At 38.7% G+C, this 18,150-nt stretch overlaps 1 protein-coding gene across 11 annotated transcripts in view; it reads left to right on the top strand.

The window, feature by feature from the left end:
* npas3 (neuronal PAS domain protein 3) overlaps positions 1 to 18,150 on the top strand; it is a 1,348,016-nt gene that overhangs the window by 1,313,183 nt on the left and 16,683 nt on the right. For all 11 annotated transcript variants that reach the window (XM_087989951.1, XM_043697885.2, XM_087989958.1 and 8 more), the window contains one exon: positions 1,878 to 2,025. In XM_087989951.1, the coding sequence (XP_087846077.1) occupies positions 1,878 to 2,025 (148 nt within the window). The remainder of the gene's footprint in view (positions 1 to 1,877; positions 2,026 to 18,150) is intronic.

Below are 18,150 nucleotides of genomic sequence, written 5' to 3'. Positions count from 1 at the left end.
ATTTTCCAGCACTTGGCCCATATCCCTCTAAAGTCTTACTATTCAGATAACCAACCAGATGCCTTTTAAATGCTGTAATTTACCAGCCTCCACTACTTCCTCTGGCAGCTCATTCCATACGCGTACCATCTGCATGAAAAAGTTGCCCCTTAGATCTCTTTTATATCTTTCTCATCTTAGCCTAAACCTCTGCCCTCAAATTCTAGACGCTCCCACCCCACGGAAAAGACCTTGTGTATTTATCCTATCCATGCCCCTCATGATTTTGTAAACCTCTATAAGGTCACCCCACAGCCTCCAACGCTCCAGGGAAATCAGCCCCAGCCTGTTCAGCCTCTCCTACAATCCTATAACCCTGGCAACATCCTTGTAAATCTTTTCTGAACTCTTTCAAATTTCCCAACATCCTTCCATTAAGAAGGAGACCAGAATCACACCCAATATTCCAAAAGTGACTCAATAAGGCTTTGTTTCCAGCTACGTTCTGAAGCAGTATATTGTAATAAAAGATATGGTGAAGAGGAGTGCTTTAAGTTTTAGCAGAGATTAGTATTCACAACAATCACTGACACTTGGTTTAAATTCTGCTAATTAGGTGATTAAGGTAGTATATATTTGATTCAATACTGTTTGTGCGATGAGAGTAAACTTAAGGATCCATTCGCTGCCTAAACTCTTAATCTAAATACAGCGTTAGTGCAGTTCCGTTACAGAAAGATTAATCGTCAGAAAGTGTAACCAAGAATAGTAAAGGTAATCTTCGTGCCTGGTTGCACGAAGGTCAGCTTGCTGAAACTGTGCATTTTCTAAAACATTTATCATTTTACAAGATGCACTGTCATATGAATTTAAATTATTTCTACAGATTTGTATATCATTTATGCAAATTCTGTATTTCCTAAGCAGATAATACATCTATTGACAAACAAACTAGAGGATTAACCCATTTTTTCTTGAAAATCATTACCCAAGATGAAAATGATTTTTCAGCTTCCTTGCAGAAAATTTCTACAGTGGTTGTACATTTGACACTCATTAGTTGCAATTAAACAAACAGATTGAACATACTGGTAAATGATGTATGTTGCTCTGAAATATTCCATCTTTTTCTAATTTATAGTTGCAAATGATTAATGGAAATATGTATCAGTTGACAAAACCATTTCACAGCTAAGGTGATCAGATTTATTACTGTAATTAGGCTTTCTTCATTTAAGCAGAAGTATAGCAGTTGTATATTTCACAGACCTTCAGGAGTGATTCGTCTCAAAAGAAAAATGCACCCCCATGTGGTCAAATTTTGTAATAGAATTATTATGTAATTGAAAACCTGTTATGGATGAGTCAGAATTGATTGTGACATTCTTCTAAAAGTTTCATATTAACAGTTGTTTAAATATATTTAAACAAATGGCAATAGCCATTAGCGATTGTAATTAGTTCTTGCATGCAGTAATACTTACCATATTAATATTTGTAGCAATGCACAAGTGATAATATTTGTTTCCACAGATTGTGGAGCAAATAGTAGTGAACAAATATTTATCAATGATATTCCTACCACACTTAATCAGATAACTAGAATCATTAGGCTTTTATTGGTGGTTAAGACTTTTCAATGTTACGTGTAATGTTCAATGTTATCCTGCAAATAAAAATAGTAAGAAAAAGGTGATGATTATTCAATCCAGTTTGCTATTGTATATATCATAATCTACAAATTAAACATGAGAGATACATTAGAATATATGAGAGATACATTAGAAAGACAGTGACATAAAAGAGTATGTGGGCCAATCTTTGTGTAATATAGCCAATTATAATTGTCCCTTCTGCATTACTGCTCTTCCTAATAGAAATTGATCTCTTTTGTTTAGTATTGAATAAAGGCCAATGTGTAACTAAGTACTATCGCTGGCTGCAGAAAAATGGAGGCTATATTTGGATCCAGTCCAGTGCCACTATTGCATTCAATGCAAAAAATGCCACTGAAAAAAATGTCATCTGGGTCAATTATGTTCTCAGGTAAGAAAATTACTTCTGTCTGAATATAAATTTTCTTTTTCTAAATGTGGATAGTTTTTAAACATATTTGTTGCTCAGTATTTAAAAGTTTCATGAAGAAACTGTATCTTATGTTTGTCTAATTTGGTATTTAAAATCTTAAGAAATATTACAATTCTTTCATATAGACTACTCACGTGCTGGAAAGTCATTTTTGCATTTAACAAATTTAATTACATTACCCTGCCCCCAAGTCTCCTGATTTTACTAAATGTTACACCATGGCTGTAATTATAAAAGGTTAATACAGTTGCGGTAATTTAACATAACCCTCCCATTGGGAAGCTGATTAATTTGAAATGGCTGCATCATACATGTAAAATGGTACATTACAGCAGCAACTTGGACTCCTTGAATCAGTTAGCTGATGGCTATGTGGATCAGATTGCTACCAGCAGTACAGAATTTCAACCCTGTTCTGGCTGGTGTGGATTTTTGATTTGTTTTCATTCCCTTCTTGTGAGAGAGGTTGTGATACTGTGGGTTGGACCGGCCTTTAGATGGAGACTGAAAGCGAAACCACCTTGGGATTATTTGATGGTTTGGTATTTACCCATGTCAACCCACATATTGCCAAACTATTGCCCAATTCAGTGAACTAGTAATTGAATTACCAAAGTCACACAACGGTGAGTTCGTAATTATTTAAAGCTTTGTATATATTTTTAAAATGGCCAAAGAGGTTGACAATTTATTTTCAAGCTGAGAACATGTATTATATTAATAAGATTTGGAAAATTGCTACATGACAATTAGATTCTAAAGCAATTCTGAAAGTGAATAGAAATGTTTTGCAAGTAATCTTGTGGTTTCTCCAAAATATATTGCACTAACTTCTCTTGTTACGAATATAAAGAATTTATACAGGTAAGATAGTCTTCTACAGTTCTGCAAAGTGTGGTGTAAACAGCAGTGACTCACAAAACAGGCGTCATATGTAGACAGGTGTTGGTGCAAATTAAGTTTCAGACCATTTATAATTAGTATAATGTGGGAGATATTGAAGTAGTCAAACCTAAAAGTCACAAAGAAATAAATGTGGCATCAGCATTGTAAGTGCTGAGATAGAAACAAAGTTGGGCAATTTGAAAGAGGCAGTCTCAGTGTAAGCACACTTCAAGGTCAAATATGATATTAACTTTTTGACAGACTAGTTTCGTGTCAGACTTTTGCTGGCAGAGGCGTGGAGTTGGTAGACAGGCAAATGAGTTATGTTTTCTTTTTTTGTGGGGGAGAGTTGGGGTAGTAGTGGAGAAAATAATGGCTTAATTCTTCCCAACATTTAATTTGACAAAATTTCAACTCCTTCAGTACTAAATGTAAGATAAACAGCCTGGTAGTTTATCAATGGTCAGAAAGTGGTGGTCATCGATGTACATTGGAAAGCCAATGCTATGGAAATATATATTATCAATATAATCATGACAACAACATGAACAAGAACCTGGCAGCCGTTCATTCGCCATCCTGTTTACTAAGTTATGGATTATGATACCAGAATAGGGGACAGGAGAAAGTGAGGACTGCAGATGCTGGAGATCAGAGCTGAAAAATGTGTTGCTGGAAAAGCGCAGCAGGTCAGGCAGCATCAAAGGAACAGGAGAATCGACGTTTTGGGCATAAGCCCTTCTTCAGGAAGCCCTTCATTCCTGAAGAAGGGCTTATGCCTGAAACGTCGATTCTCCTGCTCCTTTGCTGCCTGACCTGCTGCGCTTTTCTAGCAACACATTTTTCAGAATAGGGGACAATTTACCAAACATGAAACATAATTAAAACAATAAGATGCTTTCACCAGTAAATTTTCCATAAATCAAAGCAAAGCAAGTTGTGAAGTGGCAGTCGTCATGATAAACATATAAAGATTAATGTCAGTTTTCACTCTTTTGTTTTTTTGGGAGTATATTGAGGCCTCAATAATCTTCATAGTCCTTTGTTTGGTTAAAGATCATACAAATACAAACTGTGAAAGAGACTGAAATTTATATAATCTATTGAATTATTTCAGCTAAATAAAATTGATGACTTGACATAATATATAGTAATTTACAATACTCCTATATTTGGCCCAAGAGCAGTGAGATGGAACACATGACAACAAAGCAGTAAATTCTTCATTATGATTGAATGAGTAAGAGATGCCAAATTGAAATCTGACGTACCACAGAAAAAGAGATGTAAACTGATGGATAGTTTGATTTAAAATTGTTTTACTAAACTGCAAATAAACTACTTACTGAGCAAAATAGGTTGGAACCTAGAATGGACTCATTAGTCATGGTGTTTGCTAGGGAATAGCTCATGGCACAAGAATGGGGAAGTATTTACAAAACATTAAACATGATTCAAGCAATAAGTTGGTCTCTTCAGTAAATTCTCCTTAAATAAAGAAAAATGAAGTGACAGCCTTATTTGTAACACTCACAAATTGGGCCTTACCGTAACAGTGTTATACTCTCGAAGATAACGATTTAAAGAATCCAAGTCCACACTTATGTTGAGAGCTCCATTTAGTTAACACTCCATAAAACCTACATCTAACTGATTTTTTTTCCTCTTTTTACACTGAACTGTTATCACACACAACTGAGTGACCTTCCCACCACACAAAATCACTGTTACTTTTTCTTTTGTCTTTTTAATGACTGTCCACACCTGCAAAAACATCTATGTAACCAATTCAATATTTACGTACAAAGCCCATTATGGGCTATAGTTATACAACCAATTCACACCCATTTAACCTTTATTTAAATTATTCTTCACCTGTTCCCTCATTGTATTAGATCTCGGGCATCCCTTCAGAACTTAGTAAATGATAACAGATTCCTTTTTATCATTTTAAATAAATCAATATATACTTAATTAAAAACAAACAAATTAAAATATACAAAATTACAACATATTCCTTATTCCCTTTGCACAAAGCTCCAACCGTCCTTTTTCCAGTATGTCCAACAGTTTGTTAGAGCTCGTGTCTTTCTTTGTAGAAAAATCAGACAGCTGGCTGCTGCTATCCATCATTTCAGTTTAGAGATTTCCCCTTTGTTCAGCATCTGTTATAAAACTGCAGAATTGATTCTGAGTCTTTTTTTCACTCATTTCATTGTGTGTACATTATCATATAGTTACATATTATCAATATGGCACTCAATGGGTCTTGCTGCTGAATCCCAAAATTTCTTCCAGTAATTTTGCTATGAAAAGAATCAAATCAGCCGCTTCACCAAAAGTAGGAGTTTCTGCTGCTAAAGTGCTTTTTAATAGTCTTCTGATCTAAATATTATAAACCCTCCGCTCATCTTAGAGATGTATGTAAGAAATATTCCCATCAACAACAAGTTTCATGTTCCTGCATTTTCCAGTGTTCAAAATTCCAAAACACAATGCTTAATTTTTAGCTCTTTCTAAGTTTTGTTTGCACAGATAACTTGGGAGTTTTCATAGTTCTACTCAATTCTAATACTTAAAACAAATATATGCCCGTGTTTGGATGCTGAGCCAATTCAGCTGTCTTATTGGACTTTGCAGTTCACACAACTGGTGAGGGAAGTTATAGGTCATGGTATAAAAGGGACAGTAGCAACATGGATACATAATTGGCTGGGTGATAGGAAACGGAGAATGGTGGTAAATTAATGTTTTTTAGCTGGATAATGATTTGTAGTGTGGAATTCCCCAGGAATCAGTATTGTGATTCTTGGCTTTTTCTCATATCTATTAATGATCTGCATCTTGGTATACAGGGGACAATTTCAAACTTGGAAGAATTGTAAACTGTGAGGATGACAGTATTGAATTTGAAAAAGACGACTAACGTTAGTGGAGTTGGTGGATAGGTGACAAATTAGGTTAATGCAGAGAAGTGTGAGGTGATGCACTTTGGTCAGAACAACATTATGAAATCGGGGATTAAATTCTAAAGAGGTACAAGAACAAAGAGACCTCGTTGTATGTGGGTACAGATCATTGAAGGAGGCAGGACAGATGGAGACAATGGTTAATAAAGGATAATATTTTTGGCATTATTAATAGGACATAGAGTACAAGAGCCAGGACAGTGATAGACAATAGACAATAGACAATAGACAATAGGTGCAGGAGTAGGCCATTCAGCCCTTTGAGCCTGCACCGCCATTCAATATGATCATGGCTGATCATTCCTAATCAGTATCCTCTTCCTGCCTTATCTCCATAACCCTTGATTCCACTATCTTTGAGAGCTCTATCCAACTCTTTCTTAAATGAATCCAGAGACTGGGCCTCCACTGCCCTCTGGGGCAGAGCATTCCACACAGCCACCACTCTCTGGGTGAAGAAGTTTCTCCTCATCTCTGTCCTAAATGGTCTACCCCGTATTTTTAAGCTGTGTCCTCTGGTTCGGCACTCACCCATCAGCGGAAACATGTTTCCTGCTGCCAGAGTGTCCAATCCTTTCATAATCTTATATGTCTCAATCAGATCCCCTCTCAGTCTTCTAAACTCAAGGGTATACAAGCCCAGTCGCTTCAGTCTTTCAGTGTAAGGTAATCCTGCCATTCCAGGAATTGACCTCGTGAACCTACGCTGCACTCCCTCAATAGCCAGAATGTCTTTCCTCAAATTTGGAGACCAGAACTGCACACAGTACTCCAGGTGTGGTCTCACCAGGTCGTGCCGTGGTCTCACCAGGGCCCTGTACAGCTGTAGAAGCACCTCTTTGCTTCTATACTCAATTCCTCTTGTTATGAAGGCCAGCATGCTATTAGCCTTCTTCACTACCCGCTGTACCTGCATGCTTGCCTTCATTGACTGGTGTACAAGAACACCCAGATCTCTCTGTACTGCCCCTTTACCTAAATTGATTCCATTGAGGTAGTAATCTGCCTTCCTGTTCTTGCCACCAAAGTGGATAACCATACATTTATCCACATTAAACTGCATCTGCCATGCATCTGCCCACTCACCTAACTTGTCCAGGTCACCCTGTAATCTCCTAACATCCTCATCACATTTCACCTTGTTGAACTTGCACATAGCACTTGCTAGACCTCAACCAGAGAAACATGCACAGTTGTGGGCACATTATATGAGAGATGTGAATGCATTGGAGTGGGTGCAAAGGTAATTTGCAAAAATAGTTCCAGGAATGACAAACTCCTATTATGAGGATAACTGTTCTTCTTGGAGAGAAGAAGGCTGTGAGAAGATTTGATAAAGGTTTTCAAAATCATGAGTAGGCTGAATAGTGTAAAAGAAAAGGGAATGAGAGGGCATAGATTTCAAGTGCAAACGAAGCACGGTGATGTGAGAAAAATGTTTTGCAATGAGCGAGTAGTTAGAGTATGGAATGCACTGTCTGGAAATGTTGTGAATGCAGGTTCAGTTGAGACACTTGAGGGCATTGGATGATTAGTTGGATAGAAATAGTACAAAAAGGGTGAAGTCACCACTGGGCTGCTCTCTCATTCGAGAGAGACAATTGATGGTGGTTTAACCTGAGGGTCACCATGCATCAGGCTTCACTCTAATTAAGCAGGAATTAAACTCTGCATTGCAAACCAGGTATCCAACCAACTGAGCTAAATGACCTCCTTTTAAGAAATGATGCGCAGGGACATGGGGAATAGACAGGAGATTGGCACGAGGTAATAAAACTAGGGCAGCACAATGGGCCAAATATCCTCCTTCTGCCCCTTAACACTGTGACTTTATCCATTTTACCCATGGAAGCCATCGCATTGTTTTGTGACTTTAACTACTATCAGTAGGGCTAACATTTTCCAAATAAGTTTGCTGATAAACGTGACACTTGATCCATTCTGCCTGATTTCTAATCCAATATTCTTAAAAGCCCTACAAGCTGACCTCATATTTTGAATTCAGCTTTAAACCCATTTATGACAATGTTTTCAAAGTCACTGCACCCAACCCATAAAACCATCACCTCCATATATCATAAAGATAACTGAGAGCTGCCTTCATGATGTAAATAAATGTGACAGGGTTTGGTTTTAACTGAAGACAACTTAATTTCAATAAGAAAGACCTTATTGAAAGGAAGTAAATTCAAGAGGCATTATTTAGGCCGCATAGCATTTATTTAACATCTAAAGTATTCCCATTGCATTTAGTGCCTATTTTGGAAGACAAAGAAATATTTCCTTCTGAAACTGATTTCCCTTCACAAATGCAGTTTTAATCATTTGATCAACATTTGATTAACACTCCCAACTATTTGTTGCTAACAAAGCCTAGAAAATTTTCAGAATTGCTTTTCCAATTGTTGTTGAATCTACTCTTATTGTTTCGTCCCCCAGTTTTGATTCAAAACCTTATGCCATTTGCCTTGCTTTAGTAAGTCCCAGAAGGAGACAATGTTTCCATGCATATTGACAATATGCGTTGGTTGTCCCCTATCTGGAATCTCTGTGTACACTCCTACTTCTCTCCACCTTTGTAGTTCTCATAGTTTGACATTATTTATTAACTTGTCTTCCAGTTTGTTCATGGCCACTAAGACTACCTTATCACGTGACGTTCTGCTCCTAGTAGTTTTCCTGGTTTATACTGTATTTGGTAAACTACACACATTTATCTTGCTATCAGTCTCCTGTTTGACTACTACTGTTTCACCTCCCCCTTCTATTAACAGGATAACTTTAAACAGATCATGATCTCTTTTAAGGGGCATACTCGCTCCCAAACCCATAGTTTCAATGCACACTCTTTTTGTTGCCTTCCATTATTGTATTTTTTTAAATATATTCATTTTTCTCAACCAATGGACCTAACCTCCTGCCCCACATTTCTTAACTTCATCCAGCTTTTATATTTTCCTGTGACCTTACTGCTTTATTTGTAATGTTAAAAATCACATAACACCAGATTATAATCTAACCTGTTGGACAATAATGTGGTGTTGTGTGATTCTTAACTTTGTTCACCCCACCACAGTGCAACACTGGCACATCGTTATTTATAATGGTCACATTTCTCTACTGATTAATTCCTTCTGGCAAATATTTGGCTTTCATACACACTTCTGGTAGTGATAGGCACATATTGATCATCAGAACTGATCTGTCCATCTTCAGACAAAATGGCAATTGTAGCAGTTTGGTCCTTATAGTTGTACACTATCTGGATATGCGTGGTACCTCGTTCCTCGTTATTTTCTATTACTCTTTCAGATTCTGATAATTTGTAATCCATACCAAGCAACCTTGATCATACCCTAACATTCTGGTTCTTATGCTGTACAATTACTATTTCCCATCTTTACCAATAACCCTTCGTAGGCCTTTCCATTCTTTAAGCCCCTCTTATAATAAACGATATCTCACATGTTGAAACTGATTTCCAAAGGCCTTACCTTATATCTTAAGGTTTGCTGAATATTTTGTGATTTTGACTTGAATAAAAGCCTTTTCTCCTGTATGCAGTACTTTCAAATGCTCTGAGAAAGTAGAGTTAATTATAGTCCCTTCTCAAACTGGGGGGTTGATCACTTCGTACTAATGGAACTTCAGGGTTCCTAACAAAAACTAACTAATACAGCTATATTCTCCAACCATCTATAACAGATTCTTAGTGCGTATAGTCCACACTGGTGCATATAATAATTTTCATCTATTACTATATGATTCATTTTACATTCCCCCTTGATGAAAGGGTTTTCTGCTGCTTAATGCATAACTATGATGTTCTTATTTACACATCTCCACACACATCATTCGTAAGCATTATTGGTCAAGAAATTTTGTCAGTGGACAAAATGTGGATACCTTTTTATTTCCTTACCCATAATTATTTTATCTTTACAATGCATTATTGTTGACTTGACAAAATCTGGTTCCTAAATCTACAAAATGCAAAATTAACCCATATCTTTAAATTCTTAGTCACCACCTGGTTGAAATCTCTTGCTATCTCTTTACTATAGACTGTGATGGTGTCCTTTGATATTTCTTACAAATCTGACATCTATTACTTTTCTGTGAACCTATCATACTACATTAATTTTTTAAAACTTTTAGAGGATGGATGGCAAATTGCCTCTGTAAATTTAATACAATTATCTTTTGCCTTTCAAATTCCATCCCCTGATGTCAGTAACACTGTTTTAATTTATTTTGTCGAATGGTATCTTCTATTAAAGAAATAGAAGTGTGTAAATTGCAAGTTCACAAATTTTTCAAATACACCAGCTTTTTCATTTTTCATGTCTAGTATCATCTGTTCTTCCTTCGTTGATGCCTACATGATAACAACGGTATTTCATTATGCACTATATCCGTGCTAATAACCCACAACAAGGTGGTTAACTTTAAACTGTCCTCTAGGCAATTAGGGATGGGCAATAAATGCTGGCTCAGCCAGCTATGCCCACATCCCGTGAACAAATACAACAACAATAATTCTACTTGACAAGGAATAACCATCCTATTTAAAGATTTTAACAAGTTATCTCTAAATCCGAAACTTACAGAACTCTCAAATGTTTAAATTTGTCTTAATTCTTATTGATCAGAGTCTAGGAAGCGTTCTAGCCAGTCACTTCTGCACACTGTAGATCTCCATCCACTGCTGATTACTGCACAATTGAAAAACTCTGCTACCAGGACATTCATTACTGAGCTAAACCTTCTTGTGACCAACACAATGCCCTTTCTTTGATCTATGTCTCTATCTTCTCCCTTCGAACCTTCTGTTTCATGTTTAGTTTTTTTTTAATTTAGGGCTATTAGGACTGTTCATGGTATAGGAGTACTTGGAATCACACCTGAAGTGTTGCTTGATTACACCCTGAGCATTTGTGGGATTCATGCTCTTCCTGTAAATTCCAAATTCTCCCTGTTTCTCAAAATTATCTATCACAGTTGTGATATAAAATGTGTGGTATACATAGAAGTCACTTATTTTAAGCTTTACTTTTGAACTAGTGGTGTGTGGGCTTTGGTCTGTGTATATAAGGAAGAGAGAGACTGGGGTGATAATAGGAATTTATTTTTATTGGGGGAGTTTTACAAGCAGACAGAGTGGCTAAAGCTTACCTTCAGTTTCAAAAGGTCAGGTAATTTCACTTTGTTCAGAGGAAATATTCATAGCTTGGAATGTTTGCTTTCAGTTTGCAGAAGTCCTAGTTGAATTTGGATGTATGAAACAGTTCTCATGGAGAAGAGAGTGGGTTTAGAGCTATTGGAAAATAAGTTACCTCAGTGTAATAATGTTAGTGTGCAAGTTCCAATCCAAAAGTTTAAATTTAGAAGCTGGAAAAAGTTTTTTGAAGCTGAGAAAGTTGTGACATCTTGTAATTTATTTATTTGTGGGATGTGGGCATTGCTCGCTCAACAGCATTTTTTTTAGATTAGATTAGATTAGATTAGATTACTTACAGTGTGGAATCAGGCCTTTCGGCCCAACAAGTCCACACTGCCCCGCCAAAGCGCAACCCACCCATACCCTTGCATTTACCCCTTACCTAACACTACGGGCAATTTAGCATGGCCAATTCACCTGACCTGCACATCTTTGGACTGTGGGAGGAAACCGGAGCATTACACCCTGAGCATTTGTGGGATTCATGCTCTTCCTGTAAATTCCAAATTCTCCCTGTTTCTCAAAATTATCTCCGCAGACATGGGGAGAACGTGCAAACTCCACACAGTCAGTCGCCTGAGGTGGGAATTGAACCTGGGTCTCTGGCGCTGTGAGGCAGCAGTGCTAACCACTGTGCCACCGTGCTGCCCATTTATTGCCAGTTCTTTGTTGTCCTTGAGAAGATGGTGCTGAGCTGCCTTCTTCAACCACTGTAGTCTATATCCTACAGGTTGACCCACAATGCCCTTAGGGAGGAGATTCCAGGATTTTGCAGCAACAGTGAAAGAACAGTGTTATATTCCCATGTCAAGATGGTGAGTAACCGAAGTGGAACTTGCAAAAGATGGTGTCCCCATGTATTTGCTGCTCTTGTCCTTGGAAGATGTCGTGGGTTTAGTAACTTCTGACTAAAGGTGTTTGGTGAATTTCTGCAGTGCATCTTTGTAGACAGAACACATCGCTGCTCCTGAGCATTATTGGTAGAGGAGGTAGGTGCTTATGGTTGTGCAGTCAATCAAATGGGCAACTTTATCCTGGCTGGTGTCAAGCTTCTTGAGTTTGATGGAAGTGCACTCATCCAGGCAAGTGGGGAGTTTTCCATCACACTCCTGACTTGTGCTTTGTAGATGATGGGCAGGCTCTGAGGACTCAAGAGGTAAGTTACTCATCGCTGTATTCCTAGGCTCTGACCTGCTCTTGTAGCCACTGGTTTATATGGTGAGTCCAGTTGAGTTTCTGGTCAATGATAACCCATTGGCAGTGGTTGACAGTGTGGAATTGTGATGATGATACCATTGAATGTCAAAGGATATTGGCTAGGTTGTCTCTTATTGTAGATGATCATTGCTTGACATTTGTGTGGTGTGAATAGTACTTGTCAGCCCAAGCCTGGATATTGTCCAGATCTTATTGCATTTGAATATGGACTGGTTAAGTGCACCTGCTTCAGTGTCTGAGGAATGATGAATGGTGCTGAACCAATCAAAGAAGAGACAATGAAACTGTTAAGAACAGGAATTGACAGAAACAGTTAAGTTAAACCGATAAATGTAATATTGCAGTGGAATTTTCTGGTGTTTGAGTACTGTAAAGTGATAGTGTTTACATTAATGGCACTGTATTTTTCAATGTCTTTCAAATATTTCCATTTCTGTTATATGCAAATAGTTTGTTTTATTCTATTTTACTTTCCTCTTGCATAATAAGCTTCTACTCTTCTGTTGAAACTTCATCTGCAGCATCTTGTGTTTCAGTGAAAGACAACCATAGTAGATTTTTTTAAAAAGCAAGATAAGATCTGTTAAGCCAAATTTCAGTCTGGGACCTGATTTAGAGTAAGAACATTAGCAGAGATTATAATACATTTCTGACCTTGTTTCTATTTGTTATAATTTTCCTTTCATGTGTCCTCCATCTTCTGTCCTATGCCAATTGTCTCTTTTGGACCACACATGCCACTGGAAAGGAATGCTTTCCCAGGAATTTTCCTATGTTCTAACAGTGTATGTTTATCCTCAGATTTAAGTTCTGTGAAAACTAAATGTCTATCCATACTCGATACTATGGCACAGTCCAAAAACTTAAATGCCAGCAAAGACTGGGAAGATTCCAAATGAAATTTGTGCAGGTTTGCATACAGTCTACTGAATTCCATTATATACTCTTCAATGGTCTTCTAAATTTACCAAGGTCCGACTACACTTCATAAGCAGTCAAAAAAAGCATCTTTTTGATAAATTTTATCTGTAGAATTAACAGTCTGTCCAAATCTTCATCTGTGTTCAATTCATTGAGCTCTAAATTTGAAAACGTTCTTTCTTAATGTGCCTTTGTATGGTCATGAAAATGCTAAGGCTATACCTTGTTTCGTCTTTGGTAAAGCAGTAACTCAGGTCCACACTATAAATTCATTCTTCTGTTGTTCACAAGGGCTTGTTTTCAGCAAATTAATTCAACCATCCTCTGCTGCCATTAGTCAGCAATTGTATTTCAACAGATTTCAAGTCCACACTTCTAGTGAGAGCTTTATTTGGCTTAGCCACATTGCATTAAACTCGCATCTGACTGATTACCAGCTACCCATATTAATACAACCAATTCTCACCCAGCAAACCATTACTTAATATATGCATCACCTTCTTCAGGAATGATGAAGAACATCGACTCTCCTGCTGCTCGGATGCTGCCTGACCTGTGCTTTTCCAGCACCACACTTTTTGACTCTGATTCTCCAGCATCTGCAGTCCTCATTTTCTCCCTTGTTCCTTTAGGTCTTGATACCAGCAATCAGGTCTAAATTCACCTAGTTCCCTCCTTTTAATGTGATCATCAAAGATCAAACCTCTGACTCATTTCTTAATTAGGAGATCTTCTAAAAATAACTTCTCTCTCAAACAATCAAATTCTGAATCCCAGTCAGTTTGTTGATTTTTCTAAACTTTGCTATCAAGAGCTGGGAAATCTGTCCAAGGAGTATTGCCAACCAAAGTACTTATAATTGAATCAGATGGATCAATATTCCAGTAGTTATAACCCTATGTCCTTCAAACCAGAGAGTTAAATATTCTCAATAGGGCAAAGATGGAAACACTAACTTAGTATCCCTCAGCATGGGAAGGGAGTAATCAGTAGGTCTTTTTATAGCTATCCATTACTTCCTGCTGGATATATGCAGAGGTAGCTTATGTTTAGAAATTGTGATCACTGCCCTCCCTCACCAAGTCAACATTGTGGTCTCCAACACAATGGAAAGCAGGCAGGTGTCATAATCAGAAGCTTACCCTCCATTTTATAAAATAAACTAATTAATGATTTGGTTAACAAAGGAATAAACCTGAATTTTATATTACCTTCACAATTTTTATGTGGACTGAAATGGAAGTGATTTGGAGGGAGACACAGCAGGTAACAGGATAACTTGCAAATGGGTGCATAAAGACTCAGTGGAAGATTCTGATGCTGAAGATGGAAATGCTGACAATGTTTTAAGTTTGATTTATCATAGTTTAAGCTTGAAATTGGTCACTACCCTTTCCCAGGAAATACAAAAACAAACAGGGTGGCACAATAGCTCAGTGGTTAGCACTGCTGCCTCACAGCACCAGGGTCCCAGGTTCCAGCCTCGGGTGACTATCTGTGTGGAGTTTGCACATGCTCCCTGTGTCTGCGTGGTTTTCCTCCGGGTGCTCCAGTTTCCTCCCACAGTCTAAAGATGTGCAGGTCAGGTGAATTGACCATGCTAAATTGCCCAGAGCGTTAGGTACATCATTCAGAGGGAAATCTTCGGAGGGTTGGTAGGGCCAAATGGCCTGTTTCCACACTGTGGGGAATCTAATCTAATCTAAAAACCTCAATCAAGTTGTGCACTCCCAACATTGGGAGTTTAGATTCCTGTCCTTCATAGGAATTGTTCATTTAGTAGCAGCCTCCTCCACCAAAGATGAAAAATGGAGAGGAAGGAGGAAGCTTACCTGGGACAAGTAACCCAACAAGGTGAACAATGCTTCGATGCAAAGGCAGTCTCACTTTGAGTCTTTATACTCACCTTTTCAACATATCCTATTACTTGGCCTGTCTCCCTCCAAACATTTGTCTCATCCTCCCACTGACAGACAGAGGTACATAAAGCCACTGCTCAGTCAACCATGTCTAAAGGGTCAGGATAACATACCTCCAGATTCCTGAACGAACATGCCTTGGAAGACTCTGTCGCCAGCATGACAGTTACATCCCGGTGTGAAATGCTCTCAAAGGAGATTGCCATCTATTGTTGCTGGTCACCTGATGCTAGTGGCATTAACAGTAGCTGGTCCTGCTTTCTTTTGCCTCTGGACCATCCCAGACATCATGAGGGAACCAGAGAGAAATTTTCTGCTTCATGTCCAACACTGTATGTGGGTTTTAGAGATGCTATTTTAGGTAAATCCAGTTAATGTGATTTACTGGTGACAGTGCCACTCAAATAGAAAGAATCAGAGGTTTTGCAGCAATGACAGGAATTCTGAAGGTGAGAGGGCTGATTCATTACACACTGTTGACAAAAATACCACAACCTAGACCAGGTGCATTTCTAAACAGAAAAGATTCACCAACCAGGTGGAGCTCTGCAATATTTTACTGCTTGAGTCTCACTCACATTATATGCTGTGCCTTGCATAACCTGGTCCACCAGAGAAAGGAGCCCCGAGCAGAGGAGAATCTGATGGAGACTGTCATATCCACTGAGGATGAGGATGAAGAGTTGGAAAGTGAGCCAAATCAGTCAGCTGTGCAGTCAGTGTGCTGGAGGCATGAAAGACTCGAGATATCGCAAAGATTCCAAGAGCAATAGTATTTTCTGCTCAACTAGAATATCTTTGCCATACTCAGCTTTTCTTGGTATCTACTAGGAACACAACAGCCATCTTTCAGGTGGCAATATTGAGATATCAAATAAGGTTAGGCAGGGAGGCCCACATAAACACAAACTTCTTTAAAAGCATACAATTAATGCAAATCAAAAGCATCACATACGAAGGAAGCTGGAACATCAAGTGGAAAAAGCAATGCTGTAATAAGTGAGCAATTTTCATAACCCTCAAAAGCTGCGTGTGTAGCATCTCCATCACTGGCAACTCCAGAGGCTCAGCAACAGCCTGGGGCTCAGCATTTACATTGCCTTCAGCACTCCTCCTATTGCTAGAGGCTTGCTTTATCACAGTCTCTGATCAGTAGTCTTGTAATGCGCTTACCAGCATGTGGATGTCTTAAAGCCAACTCACATGCAAGCATCAAGATGTATGTATGTCCTTGGTGCTACATGTGGAACAAGCATGTGATGCTGCACGCTCTGAACTTCTTCCTCCTCACAGGTTAATGTTTGATCCCTCAGAGTACATGGCTGCAGCAGGCTGATGCCAGCATCATTTCAGGTGGCTTCTTTGGGGGCAAAAAACACACTCATGACATCAGGAGATTGTAACCAGAGTTTGAACCTTACGCCCCTTTGACATTGAGGTACACATTCCTCTTCAAATCCTGCATGCTTTCAAACTCCAAACCCATCAAAATTACCTCTCTGCTGCCTTCCTCGGTTTCAAAACACTGACCTATGCACTTACTATAGTTTCGCAGGAGAGACCCATGCACCCCTGGAATCTCAGCCATTCCAGGGCCATTCTCCAACCACAGCTGACCCAATTGTGTGACTCTGCTGATTCACTGCCAGATCCAGCATTTCCTCCTCTGGACAAGTGAAAATTGTTAAGCTGGTTTGGCCACATCTGATCCTTGGATATTTTGCAAATAAAACTGTACATCGTAATGAATCAGCTGTACTAAAATGATGCTTCCAAATGTGTGACAAGCATGCCCTTCATCAGCATTCACACATTTTCAGTGCTCCTGATAATTGCCCAAGCAGCTCCCACTCTTGCCCATTCAGCCTCTTCTGGCACTTTAACCCAAGTTCTGTGGACACCTTCATGGCTGCTTGGCAACCTCTATCCAGGTTAGGAGATCTCTGTATCTCATCAACAGGCAAAAAGACTTAGGTGAATCATTTAGCCCGAGAGAGGACTTGCAGGTAGTCATCATCAATCAGAAAGGAGCCATCTTTTGTTTGGGCCCCAAAGGAATCCTCTCTGTGCCAGGTGGAGGAACAAAGAGTTAAAGAGCAGAATTTGAGTCTCTCTCTAAGCACCTGTGTTTTTTTTTATTCTTTGATGGGACGTGGGCATTGCTGGCAAGGCCAACATTTTTTGCTCATCTTTAATCACCGATGTACTGAATTATTCTAGGCCATTTCAGAGGAATATTGAAAATCACCCACATTACAGTGAAGGTCAATGAGCTCAGGTGGCTGGACATCTGGTTTGCCATGCAGAGTGATGCCAACAGGATGGTTCAGTTTCAGTATTAATTAAGGTTTCAACAGAACTGCCACCTTCTAAACCTCACCCTTCAACTGAGAAACAGTGACACTCATGTTAAATCATCACCAGGCATCTCTCTCTCTCTCTCTCTCTCTCTCACACACACACACACACATTCTCTCTCTCTCTCTCTCTCTCAAACATTCTCTCCCTCTCTCTCTCTCACATTCTCTCTCATTCCCAGAGTCAAAAGCTTTACTTTTACCTGTGAGCCTGGAGTCACCTGTAGACTAGGTCAGGTAAGGATGGTAGATTTGCTTCACTTAAGAGCATTATTTAGTGAATGACTTGGGTTTTCACAGCAATTGTCTATGGTACCATTACTGAGATCAGCTATTCATAAGGGGAGTGGGACAGGTGTCCTCAAACGCTCATTCCTCACTGTGAAGGATCCAGATTGAAACAATGCTGCCACAAGCAATCAAAGTTTACCATGGAAATCTGAAATATAAACAGTCCTGGAAAATAACTCAGTAGGTCTCGCAGCATTTATAGAGAAGAACTTGCTCTTTTTTTTTTCCCATTTCTTTGCTTTGATTCCTCGCACTGTTGCTTAACTTGCTAATATTACAGTCTAGACTCTCATTTGAGAAAT

The sequence above is a fragment of the Chiloscyllium plagiosum genome, unplaced genomic scaffold, assembly GCF_037043375.1.
Source record: "Chiloscyllium plagiosum isolate Xiang-an unplaced genomic scaffold, Cpla_swu_hap1 HiC_scaffold_8, whole genome shotgun sequence".
NCBI lineage: Eukaryota > Metazoa > Chordata > Chondrichthyes > Orectolobiformes > Hemiscylliidae > Chiloscyllium > Chiloscyllium plagiosum.
The sequence above is the reverse complement of the archived record's forward strand: the minus strand, read 5'-3'. Positions and strand labels throughout refer to the sequence as shown.